Source organism: Nannobrachium achirus (genome assembly GCF_963921795.1).
Source record: "Nannobrachium achirus genome assembly, chromosome: 19".
In the NCBI taxonomy this organism is placed as follows: domain Eukaryota; kingdom Metazoa; phylum Chordata; class Actinopteri; order Myctophiformes; family Myctophidae; genus Nannobrachium; species Nannobrachium achirus.
Genome location: NC_137826.1, coordinates 19,364,226 through 19,377,674, shown reverse-complemented (window position 1 = coordinate 19,377,674; position 13,449 = coordinate 19,364,226). Strand labels below are relative to the sequence as shown.

Here is a 13,449-nt window from a genome sequence, read left to right as displayed (position 1 = left end):
GATAAAAGGCCTAGGGGACGCTCCATGATTATTTTCAGGCCCATCCATAGGATGCAGGTGTTATAAATATCACAGATGTTGGCCAATGATTTTTTATGCTGCTTTTACTACTCCGTTAATCTCCTTCCGGTCATCGTCGCCTGGTAATTTATTCACTTCCAAGTGAATTGCTATCTCCACTTACTCTAAATGAGCGTTTGTCGATATTTATATGTACCATATCCACGTACGGTATCCCTCTCCTGATTATGGGATGTCCCTCAAGAAGACATTTAAGAGCACTGAAGCTTACCACAACTTCACTTCAGCATGGGTTAATGATCCTAATGGAGATTGGAAAAACTGTTCTTGATCGCAGTATGGGTAAGTGTATGATGGCTTTTCCTCTTTTCTTGGTTAGCCAATTGGCTAACCATCTTCTTTAACCACAATCATTATAATCTTCATTATAGATTTTCACTTCTTTTTCAATTCACTTCTTTTGTTCCAACTTGCATTTATGTACTGTATGTGTGTTTAGATATACTGTAAATATTATGAGTGAGGAAAAAAATATATATATGAAAAAAACATTTATCAGAAGACAAAAACGTGGATCAATTTGGGTATACTGTGGCTTGCATTTTGTATAAAAAAAAAGGTGTGTGTGTGTGTGTGTGTGTGTGTGTGTGTGTGTGTGTGGGGGGGGGGGTTCTCTGCAATAATAATTTCATACGCTCCCTCACCCAAAATGTTCTTTTTGATGGTTAAAGCTAGAGTATGGTTTCATCAGAGGACCAAGAAGAGTCACTGCGTCAGTATTCTGTGAGGCAGACAGAGCAGACAGACCTGCATCCATGATCAAAGGGATTTTCTATCCCATGCGCTTCTTGGTTCTCCACCGAGGCAACAAGGGTACATAGATTATAGAACAGTTTAATAGAAAAGCTATGCATAGACCTACAGTGCATCTCCAGAGAGGTTCATGCTAGACAATAATGCATACTGCAGGATTAATTTACATTGTCTGCATGCCACTGACTGCCTATCAGCATTTAACAGAAGGTGTTTCACTTTGACCACAATACTTTCATAGAGACTATTGAGTCTGCTGAATAAAACATAATATCACTGTTGATAATAGAATAAGCATACCATTATGTTAAAACACAGTTTTTTGGTCAGACTGGCAACACATTCTTCTTCACTCGGACATGGTCACATTGTAATACAACGTTTGTTTTCCATTTTTTGCCAGATGAGGTCAAATGAATGAGGGCATACTAGGGCAAATTTATAGCAATGATGCAAGACCAGCATGAAGACTTTCAGGTTGAGGCACCAGGGTCCATCATCAACCCAGAACTACCCTGGATTGGAGCATCGCCTGGCCGTATGCACCTGCCATGGTGATGGCATTTTTGGATATAGAATGCAGCTTCAACACCAGGGACTGCTTCCTCACTAAAAGAAGCTGCGATAATCCATCATTCTGGGAGGATGGAACTGTGTCACTGAAGAAAGACCAACCACAAGCTAATGCATCAAGTACAATCTCGAATGCATGTGGCAGAGATGAGACTAAACTCTCTGTGGTGACACTTGATATATAAAATCTGTGTTAAGTTTTGTGAACACATATTGTATCGCTATTGAGATATTTGGCATAAATATTGAGGCATGAAAACCAGTGGCACCTTGCAGTACTGTATGTAGACTATGTTTATTATGAGTCTATTATTAACAATGAATTCAAAAATGGCAATGTGTTTCAATGCCTCCTATTTTTATTGCAAAGGATATTAATGAGCATCTGCCATGCATAAAAATAAATGCAATTTATTTAGAGTACATTGAATGTTTTGTAGTTACGCAATGTTTCTGAAACTCGTGCTATTTTGAGGGGACAACAGATGTTTAAATGTTGCACAAACTAAACACAGAGATCTCTGACCATCTTGGAGATGTAAAATGTACGCTCTCCTGGAGGTGCAGTCTGGCAGAGAGAGATGGGTATTGTAAGATGATGTACTTGTTCCTCACGAGACTAATGACCCATTCAACAGCTGCTCGTCCCCTCATATAGTCTCAAGTTCACTTGGGTGCAGTCCCTTTAGTGAAAGCAGTTATTCGGAGATGAACGCTGTACAAGCCCACAGCATCTCCTGTGGTGAACCCTCCATCTGCTAGGACCACATCACCAGGTGACAGACTTTCCAGACAGTCGCAGTTTTGTGTGATGTGCCCACCATCACCACCACTAGCCACAAATAGTATAGACTCCCTGGGGAGTTATTGATATCAGTATCATATGACAGTTATGTACTGTGAATAGGTTTGTGATTGCTCTTATGTCCTTAGGCCTCTCAATGAACAATTTGAAGCAGTCTGCTATGGCAGGCAGTTGCTTGGCAGGCTTCATTGGAGCATGATGCACCATTGTGTTCACCAGTCTGACCTCTCTCCTCCTGAGCAGGGATGCTGTCACTGTAGTCAGTCTCCATGTCAGTGCTAATATCACAAGGTGCCACTGCCCCAACATCGCGGGTCCCACTTATTTTCCTATATGTGTTTGCTCAATTTCACTTCAGCTATTGATCTTTCCTTAGTGTTGCTCAGGTGAGAGGTATGCAAACTGAATTGGCACATAGACGGGACTCAAAGGATTCTTGCTTTTCTTGCACACAGTAGTAGAAAGATGCACAAAGTTTGGCTTTAAAGATTCAATTGGTGGATGTGGCTAATGTCAGGTATATGCTGCAAGTACTGTAGGTGAACAAGGGATTGTGTGCACATATTATTCCTGTATTTAGGCCAGTTGCTGGACATCAAGGCAAGAATAAAGGGGAAGATAAAGCATCCAAGAAGATAAGCTCCAACAACATACTGTTTACTGGTGTACTGTTTCCACCCTTTTAGGTTTTCCTGATGAAGACCTAAAAGGGTCGAAACGTTATAATAAAAGTATGTTTTTGGAGCTTAAAAACAGTGTGCCGATGTTTTTATCTTCTCCGGGGTCCTTGGCGTGAAAATGTTTGAGAAACACACTGATGAATAGTATAGTCGGAGAGAGTCTGAGCTGCAATTAAAATATGTACTGTAGAATCATTTTGAGCCGTAGATTCTTATGAAAGGGCACAAGACAACCACAAGGTCCCCTTCAGAGACATATTGTGCTGAAATCAAAGAGAAGCAGTTTTGTGGGGCCCAATGATGTCTGAAGTACAGAGACTGATTTAATGCAGGGTGAACTGAGTTGTGGATAATTGAGTTTGATTCATGTGCTAGAGTTCTTGCTGTAAAACAGGGGTCTTCAACGTTTTCAGGCCAAGGACCCCTTAGTCGAGAGAGAGATGAAGCAGGGACCCCCCACAACCCATACATACCATATAGTTTCATCGTTTGACAGCACAATCATCTGTGTATTTTGGGTTCATGTAAATTTGTGTTTTCAGATATCTAACCACTTGAACCGTCAATACTTAATAAACTTGACCTTTAACTCTGTACTTGGTCTGCTCTTTTCCCCCTCTACACGAAACCTCTTTGCAAAAAATAGATGTCTCTGTTGCCATCATATCGAGTAGCATTGAATATAGCCTACCGGTATATACTATTATTTGTCAAATACAAAGGCCCGGGGTGCCTTGCTGTGTGTGTGTGTGTGTGTGTGTGTGTGTGTGTGTGTGTGTGTGTGTGTGTGTGTGTGTGTGTGTGTGTGTGTGTGTGTGTGTGTGTGTGTGTGTGTGTGTGTGTGTGTGTGTGTGTGTGTGTGTGTGTGTGTGTGTGTGTGTGTGTGTGTGTGTGTGTGTGTCAGTTTACTGACCTGAATATGACCCCTGGCACAGCACCTCTGGGCTGTGTGTGTGTGTGTCACATGAGCAGTCCTAGCCACTCAACGACGATGCTACAACAACCTACCGACCTAGCGTGGCCAGTTGGCAATTTGTATAACTAGCCCTTACCCGTTCAAAGATATGAGCTCCAAAATGATGTGCAGTGTGTGGGTTATGGGATGTGCACTGTGCACACAGTATATGAGGGATGGAAAGTAACTTTAACTGGTGCTTGCATGATGTAGGAGCATCAATGTAAGAAACCCGTTTCGTTTAATGGCTACAGAGATACTGTTCCCCCCCAGCCCGCCCGCCCACCCGCCTGCACACACACCCGCCTGCCTGCACACACACACACACACACACACACACACACACACACACACACACACACACACACACACACACAGAGCTGGTTAAACATTTTGCCTCAAGCTAGATGCAGAATAGATGTGCCTCATGCTAGATGCAGAATAGATAGTAGATACACCATAAAAATGCTAATATACAGCATACGATTTGTGAAAGTGACAAACGGGCTTCACAGTTATGTCAGGTGTGTTCATATGCTTATGGTGATGCGATTTCAGATCAATTGCTCCAGCCATTGAGGAGAAACGCTGTGACAGACACTCAGACAGACACTCACTCAGACATTCGCAAAATTATAGTATAGATAGGATGAAAATAATAAATTGAAATAAGAATACAAGAGAGAAGCAATAGAGAATGTGCAGTGGGGAATATGCAGAATTGGGGGGGGGGGGGGGTAGCTGCGTGCGTGCGTGCGTGTGCATCCGCGTCTGCACGTGTGAATGTGAAAAAGGCATACGTACAACTGTCTATCTGTATGTTTTTACTTGTTGTATGTTTTTACTTGTAGTTGTATTACTGTGCAGTGATGTCATTATGTGCGCATCCCACATCAAAAACTCATTCAAGTCGCCCAGGGACTCATTCATGTCATGGTCCTGGGGTCCCGGGGATGCGCCTCCATTGGAGTCCATGTTAAAATAATTTACCGGGTCGCGGTAAAAGAAAAACATTTTTAAATTCCACAGACACCACCATTGTTCATGGGTGAAAGCATCCTACTTTACCCTACGTTAACACAAATAAAATCCACGTAGAAAGTCTTAAACAGGCGATAGAAACGTCAATGTTTTGATTCCACCGACGTCCGACGCCATTTTGCGCGCCCGAATTCATTAAGGGCACATGTTTTAGTAGTTTTAGTAGTTCTAAGTTCAAACATTAGCCAAATTGTAAAATAAATATAAGAAATAGGCAAACATTTTGAAAATAGCCGATCTACAAGCTCACAGCGCTCGAAAACATTGTATTGAGGACTCATAAAACTTTTCTGAGACCCATTTGAATGACCACCTGTGGGTCCCGGAACCCATTACATTGAAAACCTAGTAACATCACTGACTGTGTGTGTGTGTGTGTGTGTGCTCTGTCCACAAGCAAATGTGTGTGCAGCGTTGAGATTGATGTGTGTGATAGATGTGTTTGTTTATGCACTTTGCTTGACAGGGTGTTCCCAAGGCACCCCCGCCCACACACACACTCCGCTCTGGCTGGCTGCAGTCACAGACATACACATTAATTAAACTGCCCTCGTAGTCCCTGATTAGCCTTTTAAGAATTGTCAGTCAAGTCCTGAGCCTAATTTATACTCTGTGATTTTCAACTGCAAACAAAGGTTGTGTGCGTATGATATCATGCAGATGTCACACAATAATGTCAGAGTTATACTCTGTTGCATGACAGTGTCGTGCGACACAAAAATGGCAGATCCACAGGGTCAGGTGAGATTGTAGATCGGTTTTTGGATTGGAAGAAAGACGGACCCAGACTTGGACAAATGAATGGAGAAAGAGAGGGACGTGCTCTCCTCCTACTGGTTAATCATACATGACTTAAATGTTCTGTGTACACATGCAGTATGTGCACACTAAGAACGCCCTTTGTGACCATCTACGTACCTCTCTCTTTCTGTATGTCTCTCTCGCTGTCCTTTCTCCTAAAATCCATTCTTTTCCTTCAAATTTGATCTGACTTGAAAGACTATTTTTGCCATATTGTTTCAATGGTTGAAGATAGCTGTAATTCCTTCCAGCATCTGTTCCCAAAGGATTGGCTTTTTATCCCACTCTTATTTCTTTTTTTGAACTATTGAGAAGTTTGAGTGAATGAAAAGAAAGGTTCACACATGGTGCATGGTGTAATCTTATCATTCAGTTGTGAGGAGGACATGTAAAATTGCCAGGTGACAATGAGAAAACTGCATTTTAACCGTGCTTATTGCTTTAAATAAGCTTTAATATAATACATTACCGAGAAGTACAACATTAATCCATGTTGTTTAATGGCAATACAAATCTAGAATAAAACAGCCTACTGTTAGATTAGTACTGTTTTGAATTTTAGACACAATATGTCTTTGCCTTTTGCCTAATGACGTTTTTTCTCTACATGTAAAGCGACCTTGAGTATTAAGAAAAACCCTACAGTATAGTCTGAGTATTGTTGTCACTTAGTCTGAGAAGTATTCTCACACACCTGTAGTTCTGTGGTTCACCTTGTGCTGGACAGCATTTTTCTTGAACAGTGTGACTACTACATAGTTTAACGTCAAACCTCATCACTAGAATAAAATACCGTCATACCTGTACTTCTGGGAGTAGAGCTGTCGCTGTTTTCTGTTGTGTTTTGGTTCCTTTGCTGACCATATTGACACTCCTGTGTCTCCTTGGCCGAGAATTCTACCACACTATCAAAGTAGACGTGTTTGACGGCTGAGTTTCATACATGATTGACATGAGTGAGTTCCTTAATCAAATCTTACTGAACTGAAAAGGTCTAAATTGTGCTTGGTTAGAGTGGTCACATGTGGTGACAGTTCAGCCTGCCTTGCCATTGTAGCTGTGCTCATTGATCAGCTGCCATATAAACCATTGGGGAAATATGGCTTTGTTAGGGACGGGAATCAAGGATCCGAATCATTAGAGAGTCAACATCGTTAACTCTGGGAATCGACGTTATGTGCCTCCGAGCTTATCAATTACTTTGATCAATGCTGGCATGTTTTTCGGACAGTTGCTCATCAGTCGTCATGCGTCTACAGCTACACTGCTGTGAGCAGTGTAATTTGTTTGTTTTTGGCAGCTTGCCCTGCAGTTTACAGTATATGCATTCAAATGTTTCTTATTTCTGTATCTTCAAAACTTAAAACAAAGTTATCACATGGAGATGATGACTTAATAAGCTGAATTAATTGCATACAAATACACTGTAACCCTATGCCATATTATAATTAAGACTTCAAAATTGCATAGAGGGCATCTTATCTCAATGCATAAATGCATGAAGTAAGACAAGTATAAGTGGGTGCAGGCCGTTTTACAGTAGCTTTACACCGGTCCGCTACTATAAAGAAAATCAGGTTGGAGAACGCAGGAAAATTATGCCTCAGAAAATGATGTTCCTGCTCTTCACGACCCTCATTGAGTACATCCTCGCCTCATCCAGGACCATCTGTTAAGGATAGAAGCAGAATACGCTAAATCAAAGGTTCCCAACCACCGGTGTATATATTTAACCAGCTTCTTTGCCTTGTAAGTTGGATGTGTGTTAGTTTCTTGGGAAGATTTGGCTGCCTAGCATTCCTCTCACTGCACAACAGTCCTCTCCTACGCGGCTCTGTACAACAGCCTAACCCCCAGTTGTTGCACCGTAGGTGTTGTTGTTGCCGCCAGAAACAACTGATATCTCGGTCTGTAGGAGACATATACGCACGCATGCACGCTCACGCGCGCACACACACACACACACACACACACACACACACACACACACACACACACACACACACACACACACACACACACACACACACACACACACACATACACACACATTTTGAACATTTATTTATGTCCACACAAAGGAAATTGCATTTAAGAACATACATATTTCAGGTGCAGCAAAGTTACGTTCACAAAATCAAGGCATTTGTCCTCTGTCATGATACAACAAGCATGTCATGTCACCTAACACTCCATGGCCACAAGTAACACTCTGCCAGCCCTCCTGTCGCACGCACGCGCATACACACACACACACACACACACACACACACACACACACACACACACACACACACACACACACACACACACACACACACACACACAGATAGGTAGATTCTGTCAATATAGATGGATTGATAAACAGCAAGTAAAGAAAGAGAGAAACATGGAGTACATACATACATTTATACTAAAAGTCAATGATAGAGGCCACAAGGACTCAAAAACCAAAAGTCAGCTAAACCGATGGAAAGACATTGATGGAGAGAGATAGCAATATTCCAGGCGGACAGAGGCGGTGTTACTGGGGGGGTTCACTGCCAGTGTTGCCATGTCTGCTTATTCTAAGTGGCTTTTGGGTTTGTTTTTCTGTACATTCGCTTGTAAATATTGGAAGTTGGAAGTTGTTTATAGTTGCTTATTTGGACTTGTTTCCTAAATATAAATGTATAAAAATTCCTCAAATAAAAACCAGTGGAACAACTTTTATGTCAAGGATCTCCCAAATGTATATGTAATTGTCCACGTTTACCCATCTGAAAACATTTTATGCCAGGGACCCCCTGTACCCCAAGATTCTTTTGAAAATAGCCAATCTACTAGACCGTCTATTTTTAAATAGCCGATGCATATAGGTTTAAAGTGCTCATGTGTCGCTTCTTATGGGCTGGTTCCTTATTTCTCTCGCAAAATCTGGCAACACTGTTCCCTGCACGCTATTGGCAAACACTGAGTCACTATGAGCCTGGACTTTATATCCATAGAGAAAGAAACAATACAAAGTGACTTTATATTTTTAGAGTGATGACAGAGAGGGAGTGACTTTGTACTGACAGAAAGAGAGAGGGGGTTGATAGTGGAGAAAAAAAGGGACTTTATACTCTGAGCGAGACAGGAGAAAGAGAGGGAGAAAGTAAGAATGTCATTGTACTGACGGACAAAGAGATGGAGGAAAGATTGATTTCATTCCAGTAGGGATGGGACGATATGAACATTTCATATAACGATTATTGTGACAAAATAAATCGCGATTTACGATATTATCGCGATAATCAAGATCCATAACATTTGCCAATAAATAGCCGGTCTACAAGTGTCAGGGTTGCGACGTTGCGACGCATTGTGAGCTTATAGATCGTCTATTTTTTGGCAAAGACATTTGATAGAGAGTGAAAAAGAGACTGTATCAAGTACTTATTTTAAAAGTACCTTTTACCAATAGAGGGTTTAAATGGTACCGGATATGCAGCTCGTCAAATAAAAGGTGAATTGATCCCAGTGCATGACGGACGATGATATCACGATAAATTAAATCTCCACGATACGATTATCATCAGTGTTTTTTATCACGATAAATGATATTATCGCTTATCGTCCCATCCCTATAGTCAAGACAGAGAGAGGACAAAGTGAAAGACCTGAAGAGATACAGGAGCATTGCTCTCATGTCACAGACATGAGACGCACGCACGCGCACGCACACACACACACACACACACACACACACACACACACACACACACACACACACACACACACACACACACACCCCACCAACTCTTTGCCATGTGGAGTGAGATGTAGCATAATATACTGTTCTCTTGTGTAACCTGGGATTTCCCTCTGGACTGAATGTGATTGACTGCCTGGGGGTCTGTGGTCGTTGGATCACATTGTAGCTACAGTACTGTACGTTTGTGGAAGAAAGTGATTCAGATTTCTGCAGAGAGTTTATGCATCTTTCTTGATGTTATGTGATTAATGTTCCTCCATGTCTAGTGGTAGTGCTATGGAACTGAAGACATACTGTAAGGTGCCCTCCACACTAGGCGCGGTTGCCGTCGGGGCTGCCGCTAGGATCAGCGGTGGCTGCACCGCGGTGAGACACAAACACACTCACTCAGTGAGTAAACGCTGCACGGTATTTCATAAAGATGATCACAATCCATCCCTCACTGCCCGTGTACGCATGCACAAACGAGCACGCTCGCGGTGGATTTCATGGGACCGCGCCCCCTCGCCTCGCCGACCCAAGACTTCGCTGCGCGGCTGAAAAAGCCGCCCGCCTCTCATTGAAAATGAATTGCTAGGAGGCGGTGACCGCGCCTAGTGTGGAGGGCACCTAAGGCTCCGATGTTGATGTTTAAGGGTAACGGCAGTGTCACGCACAGAAAATAGCCGATCTTCAATCTCAAAACGCATTTGCAGTGTTAACTTGTCTGCGTGACATGCCGCACAACCAAGTATAAGTAAGGTATCACAGCTGACATCCACGCAGCAAACCTTTGCTCGCTTTTCAAAGAACTCAAAATTACATTTGCATTTGATTTGCTCTGGCTATGGCGTTGAGATAAAACAAAAAAAATCTGCCATATCCTCCTGTGAAAAGTAGCTCGTAAATTACGTGGTGTATGTTTTTTTCTAACCACTTTCTCTTCTTTCGCCTTAAGCCTCCACCAAAGTTTGCTCAACTTTTTTTTTGCTGCCTTCTCCCTTTGTATTTGAAATGAAAGCAAGTGCAGCCTTGGGCTTTCTCACTGTATCATGGGATTGTCTCTGCAACTCTTTTGTACTCTTCAAGTGTGCCTCATCTTCCACATCTTTCTACCCTCTCATAAAACCCCCCCCGGATCATGTTCAGAACACTGTAGAGTCTGTGAGGGGTGTGCGTATGCACACGTCTGGGTCTTTGCGACCGTGTGATCGTCTGTGCATGTGCGGGGCTTAATATTGTGTTGTTTTTAGTGAGCGAACGCCATCTTTAATGTCATCTGGGCAGGCATTAGACAGTATGAGAGAACTTTTGAAGTACTGTAAATGTACAGTACCACTACTTTCTCTCTGTGTTCTCTCATTTTTTATCAATTTACAATTTCACTCACGCCTTTGTGCATGTATTTTATTTGATCTTCTATCACATGAGAAAAGAAACTGACACATTGTGAAGGATATGAGCCTGCAAAATTCATTATATATTTTTGGTGATGGAAGGAAAAAAAGAGGGAACCGCTTAGAATAAGTGGTTAAAACGCTCATATAATAATATTATTATCCCTACTACTAATCAGTAATATTCTCAGTCTGCATTCGTATATGGTCAGTTTAATAAATGATTACTTTAAGTTAGCAGGCAGTCGCAGCAGCAGCAAATGTCACTTGTGTGTGTACATCCATACTGTAAGTACATACAACACACACGCACACACACACACACACACACACACACACACACACACACACACACACACACACACACACACACACACACACTCTCTATGCCTTTGCCTCCAACTACCTTGCAGTTTTTTGTGACTGGATTTTGGAGGGGGGAAATATGTCTGTCTGTCTGTCTGTCTGTCTGTCTGTCTGTCTGGAACTGTAATGACCTTTTTATACTCAAAACAGTCTGCATTTGAAGAGTCCAGTGCTGGGGTGGCCAGAATTAAAATAATTCATGGACCTTATGTGTAGCTAGTTACGTTTAATGTGTCTTCGTCATAATGTTTCAAGTTGTTAAACTGCACAATTCTACCATGTGTTTATTTCATGTTATGCAGGTCTGTATGCACTGTAATCATTACCCGGCCTCCTCTTGTTCTATTTCCCTTGCACACGGCCATGATGGGCAGTATGCCATACAGGTTTTCAAAGGGGGGATGCCAGGGGAGTCAGGGGGCAGCAGCCGGAGGCTATATGGCTATTTGGAGATCCTTGGCATGGAAAAGATTGTGATCCCCTGCTATAGCGCATGTGAAGATTAGAGGGGAGGTGGAGAATAGATCCCACATCCCAGTTGAACTAATTAAAATGGATTTCTTTCTTTCTTGTCTTTTTCGTATCTCAATAGGATATTCTTCATATTGTTCATTAAAATGTGTCCATCATATTGGAGAGCTCCGTATAATGTCCAGCACCACCTCGACCATCAGAACCAAAAGATAAATTACCTGTAGCTGATGGCTGATGATTGGATGACAGATGATTTTGAATTACCTTATAAATTTAGATTACCAAGATACCACTGGTGCAATTATACAGCTAAGAGCCTTCTTTCTCTGACAGCGTTCTGTAACTTACTGTACATGTGTATTCTAGGGCATTCACCAAATATTTGAATATTCAAATTCAAAGTCACTATTCGACGTTGTTCACCGAAGTCGAATATTCGCTTATTTTTATTTTTTTATTGTTTTCTCTTTAAAAAATATATAGTTTATAAAGCTTGGCTAGACAGGAAGTCATAAGAATGAGTTATCAATGCCCCTGGTGGATGAATTTGTTAATGCTCTATACCAGGGGTTCTCCAACCTTTTTAGGCTGTGACCCCCAAAACAAACATATTTGAACTGGGGACCCCCACCCTGACAAGCACTTGGAATTGTAGGTATTACATTTAATATGACTCGGTTCCGCAGATAAATATTGTGAAAATAGCAGATCTACATGCTCCGCAGATACATTTGTGAAAATAGCGGATCTACATGCTCAATGTTCGCCGAGGCGTTGTGAGCATGTAGATCTGCTATTTTCACAATGTTCGCCTCTTGCTTACTTAATAATTCGACTATTCGAATACTTTGAGGTCGAATAATTCGAATACTAAAAATCACTATTCCTGAATGCCCTAGTGTATTCAGTGACATTAGCCTGTATTTCGGTGGAGCAGGTCACATGTGTTCACAATTTGCGCTGGAATGGTCTTATTTCCTTCCAATAACAGTCGGTATTTTTCACTTTATTTAGTAATAAAGCTTTGGCAGATGATCCGTCCCCAGGACCATCCTGATGCCACAGGGTCACGGAAATTAATTCCATGTCTATTTAAGCCCAGCTGGCCGAGTGGACCCCTTCTCATTGTTGGCCACTTAGCACTGAGTGTCCTTGTGTGATAGTAGCCTAGGTAATAGATTCTGATCCTGAATATCATGGGATGATTGTGTGATTATTTCCTATTTCTGTATGCCTCCATCTCTATCTGCCTGACTCTCTCTCTCTCTCTCTCTCTCTCTCTCTCTCTCTCTCTCTCTCTCTCTCTCTCTCTCTCTCTCTCTCTCTCTCTCTCTCTCAATTACATATTCAATTCAAAGGGCTTTATTCATCAGAAGTGTACACAGTGAAATACTATCAATCAATACAATAAAAAATCTCTCTCTCTCCCTCTCTCTCTCTCTCTCCCGCCCTCTCTCCCTCTCTCCATCTCTCCCTCTCTCCATCTCTTCCTCTCCCTCCTAGGTATAAGCTGTTCCATGTTCAGCTGGGAAGGTTGCTGCAGTCTGAAGGCAGTATGGATGACTTCAGCAAGGGCTTCCAGTATTATGGAGTCCAGAGGCAGCCCAACAACGGCCTGCTGTTTAGAGAATGGATCCCAGGAGCACAGGCCTTGTACCTGACTGGGGATTTCAGTAAGCGCACGCACGCACGCACGCACGCATGCACGCACGCACGCACGCACGCACGCACACACGCACACACACACACACACACACAAACATTTTTACCTAAGTACTGTACTTAAGTACACTTTTGAGTTATTTGTA

General features: G+C 42.2%; 1 protein-coding gene across 1 annotated transcript in view; it reads left to right on the top strand.

Annotated features, from left to right (window-relative positions):
• LOC308305192 (1,4-alpha-glucan-branching enzyme-like) overlaps positions 1-13,449 on the top strand; it is a 176,153-nt gene that overhangs the window by 29,484 nt on the left and 133,220 nt on the right. The window contains exon 2 of the mRNA XM_080749908.1: positions 13,145-13,314. Coding sequence (XP_080606034.1) covers positions 13,145-13,314 — 170 coding nt within the window. The remainder of the gene's footprint in view (positions 1-13,144; positions 13,315-13,449) is intronic.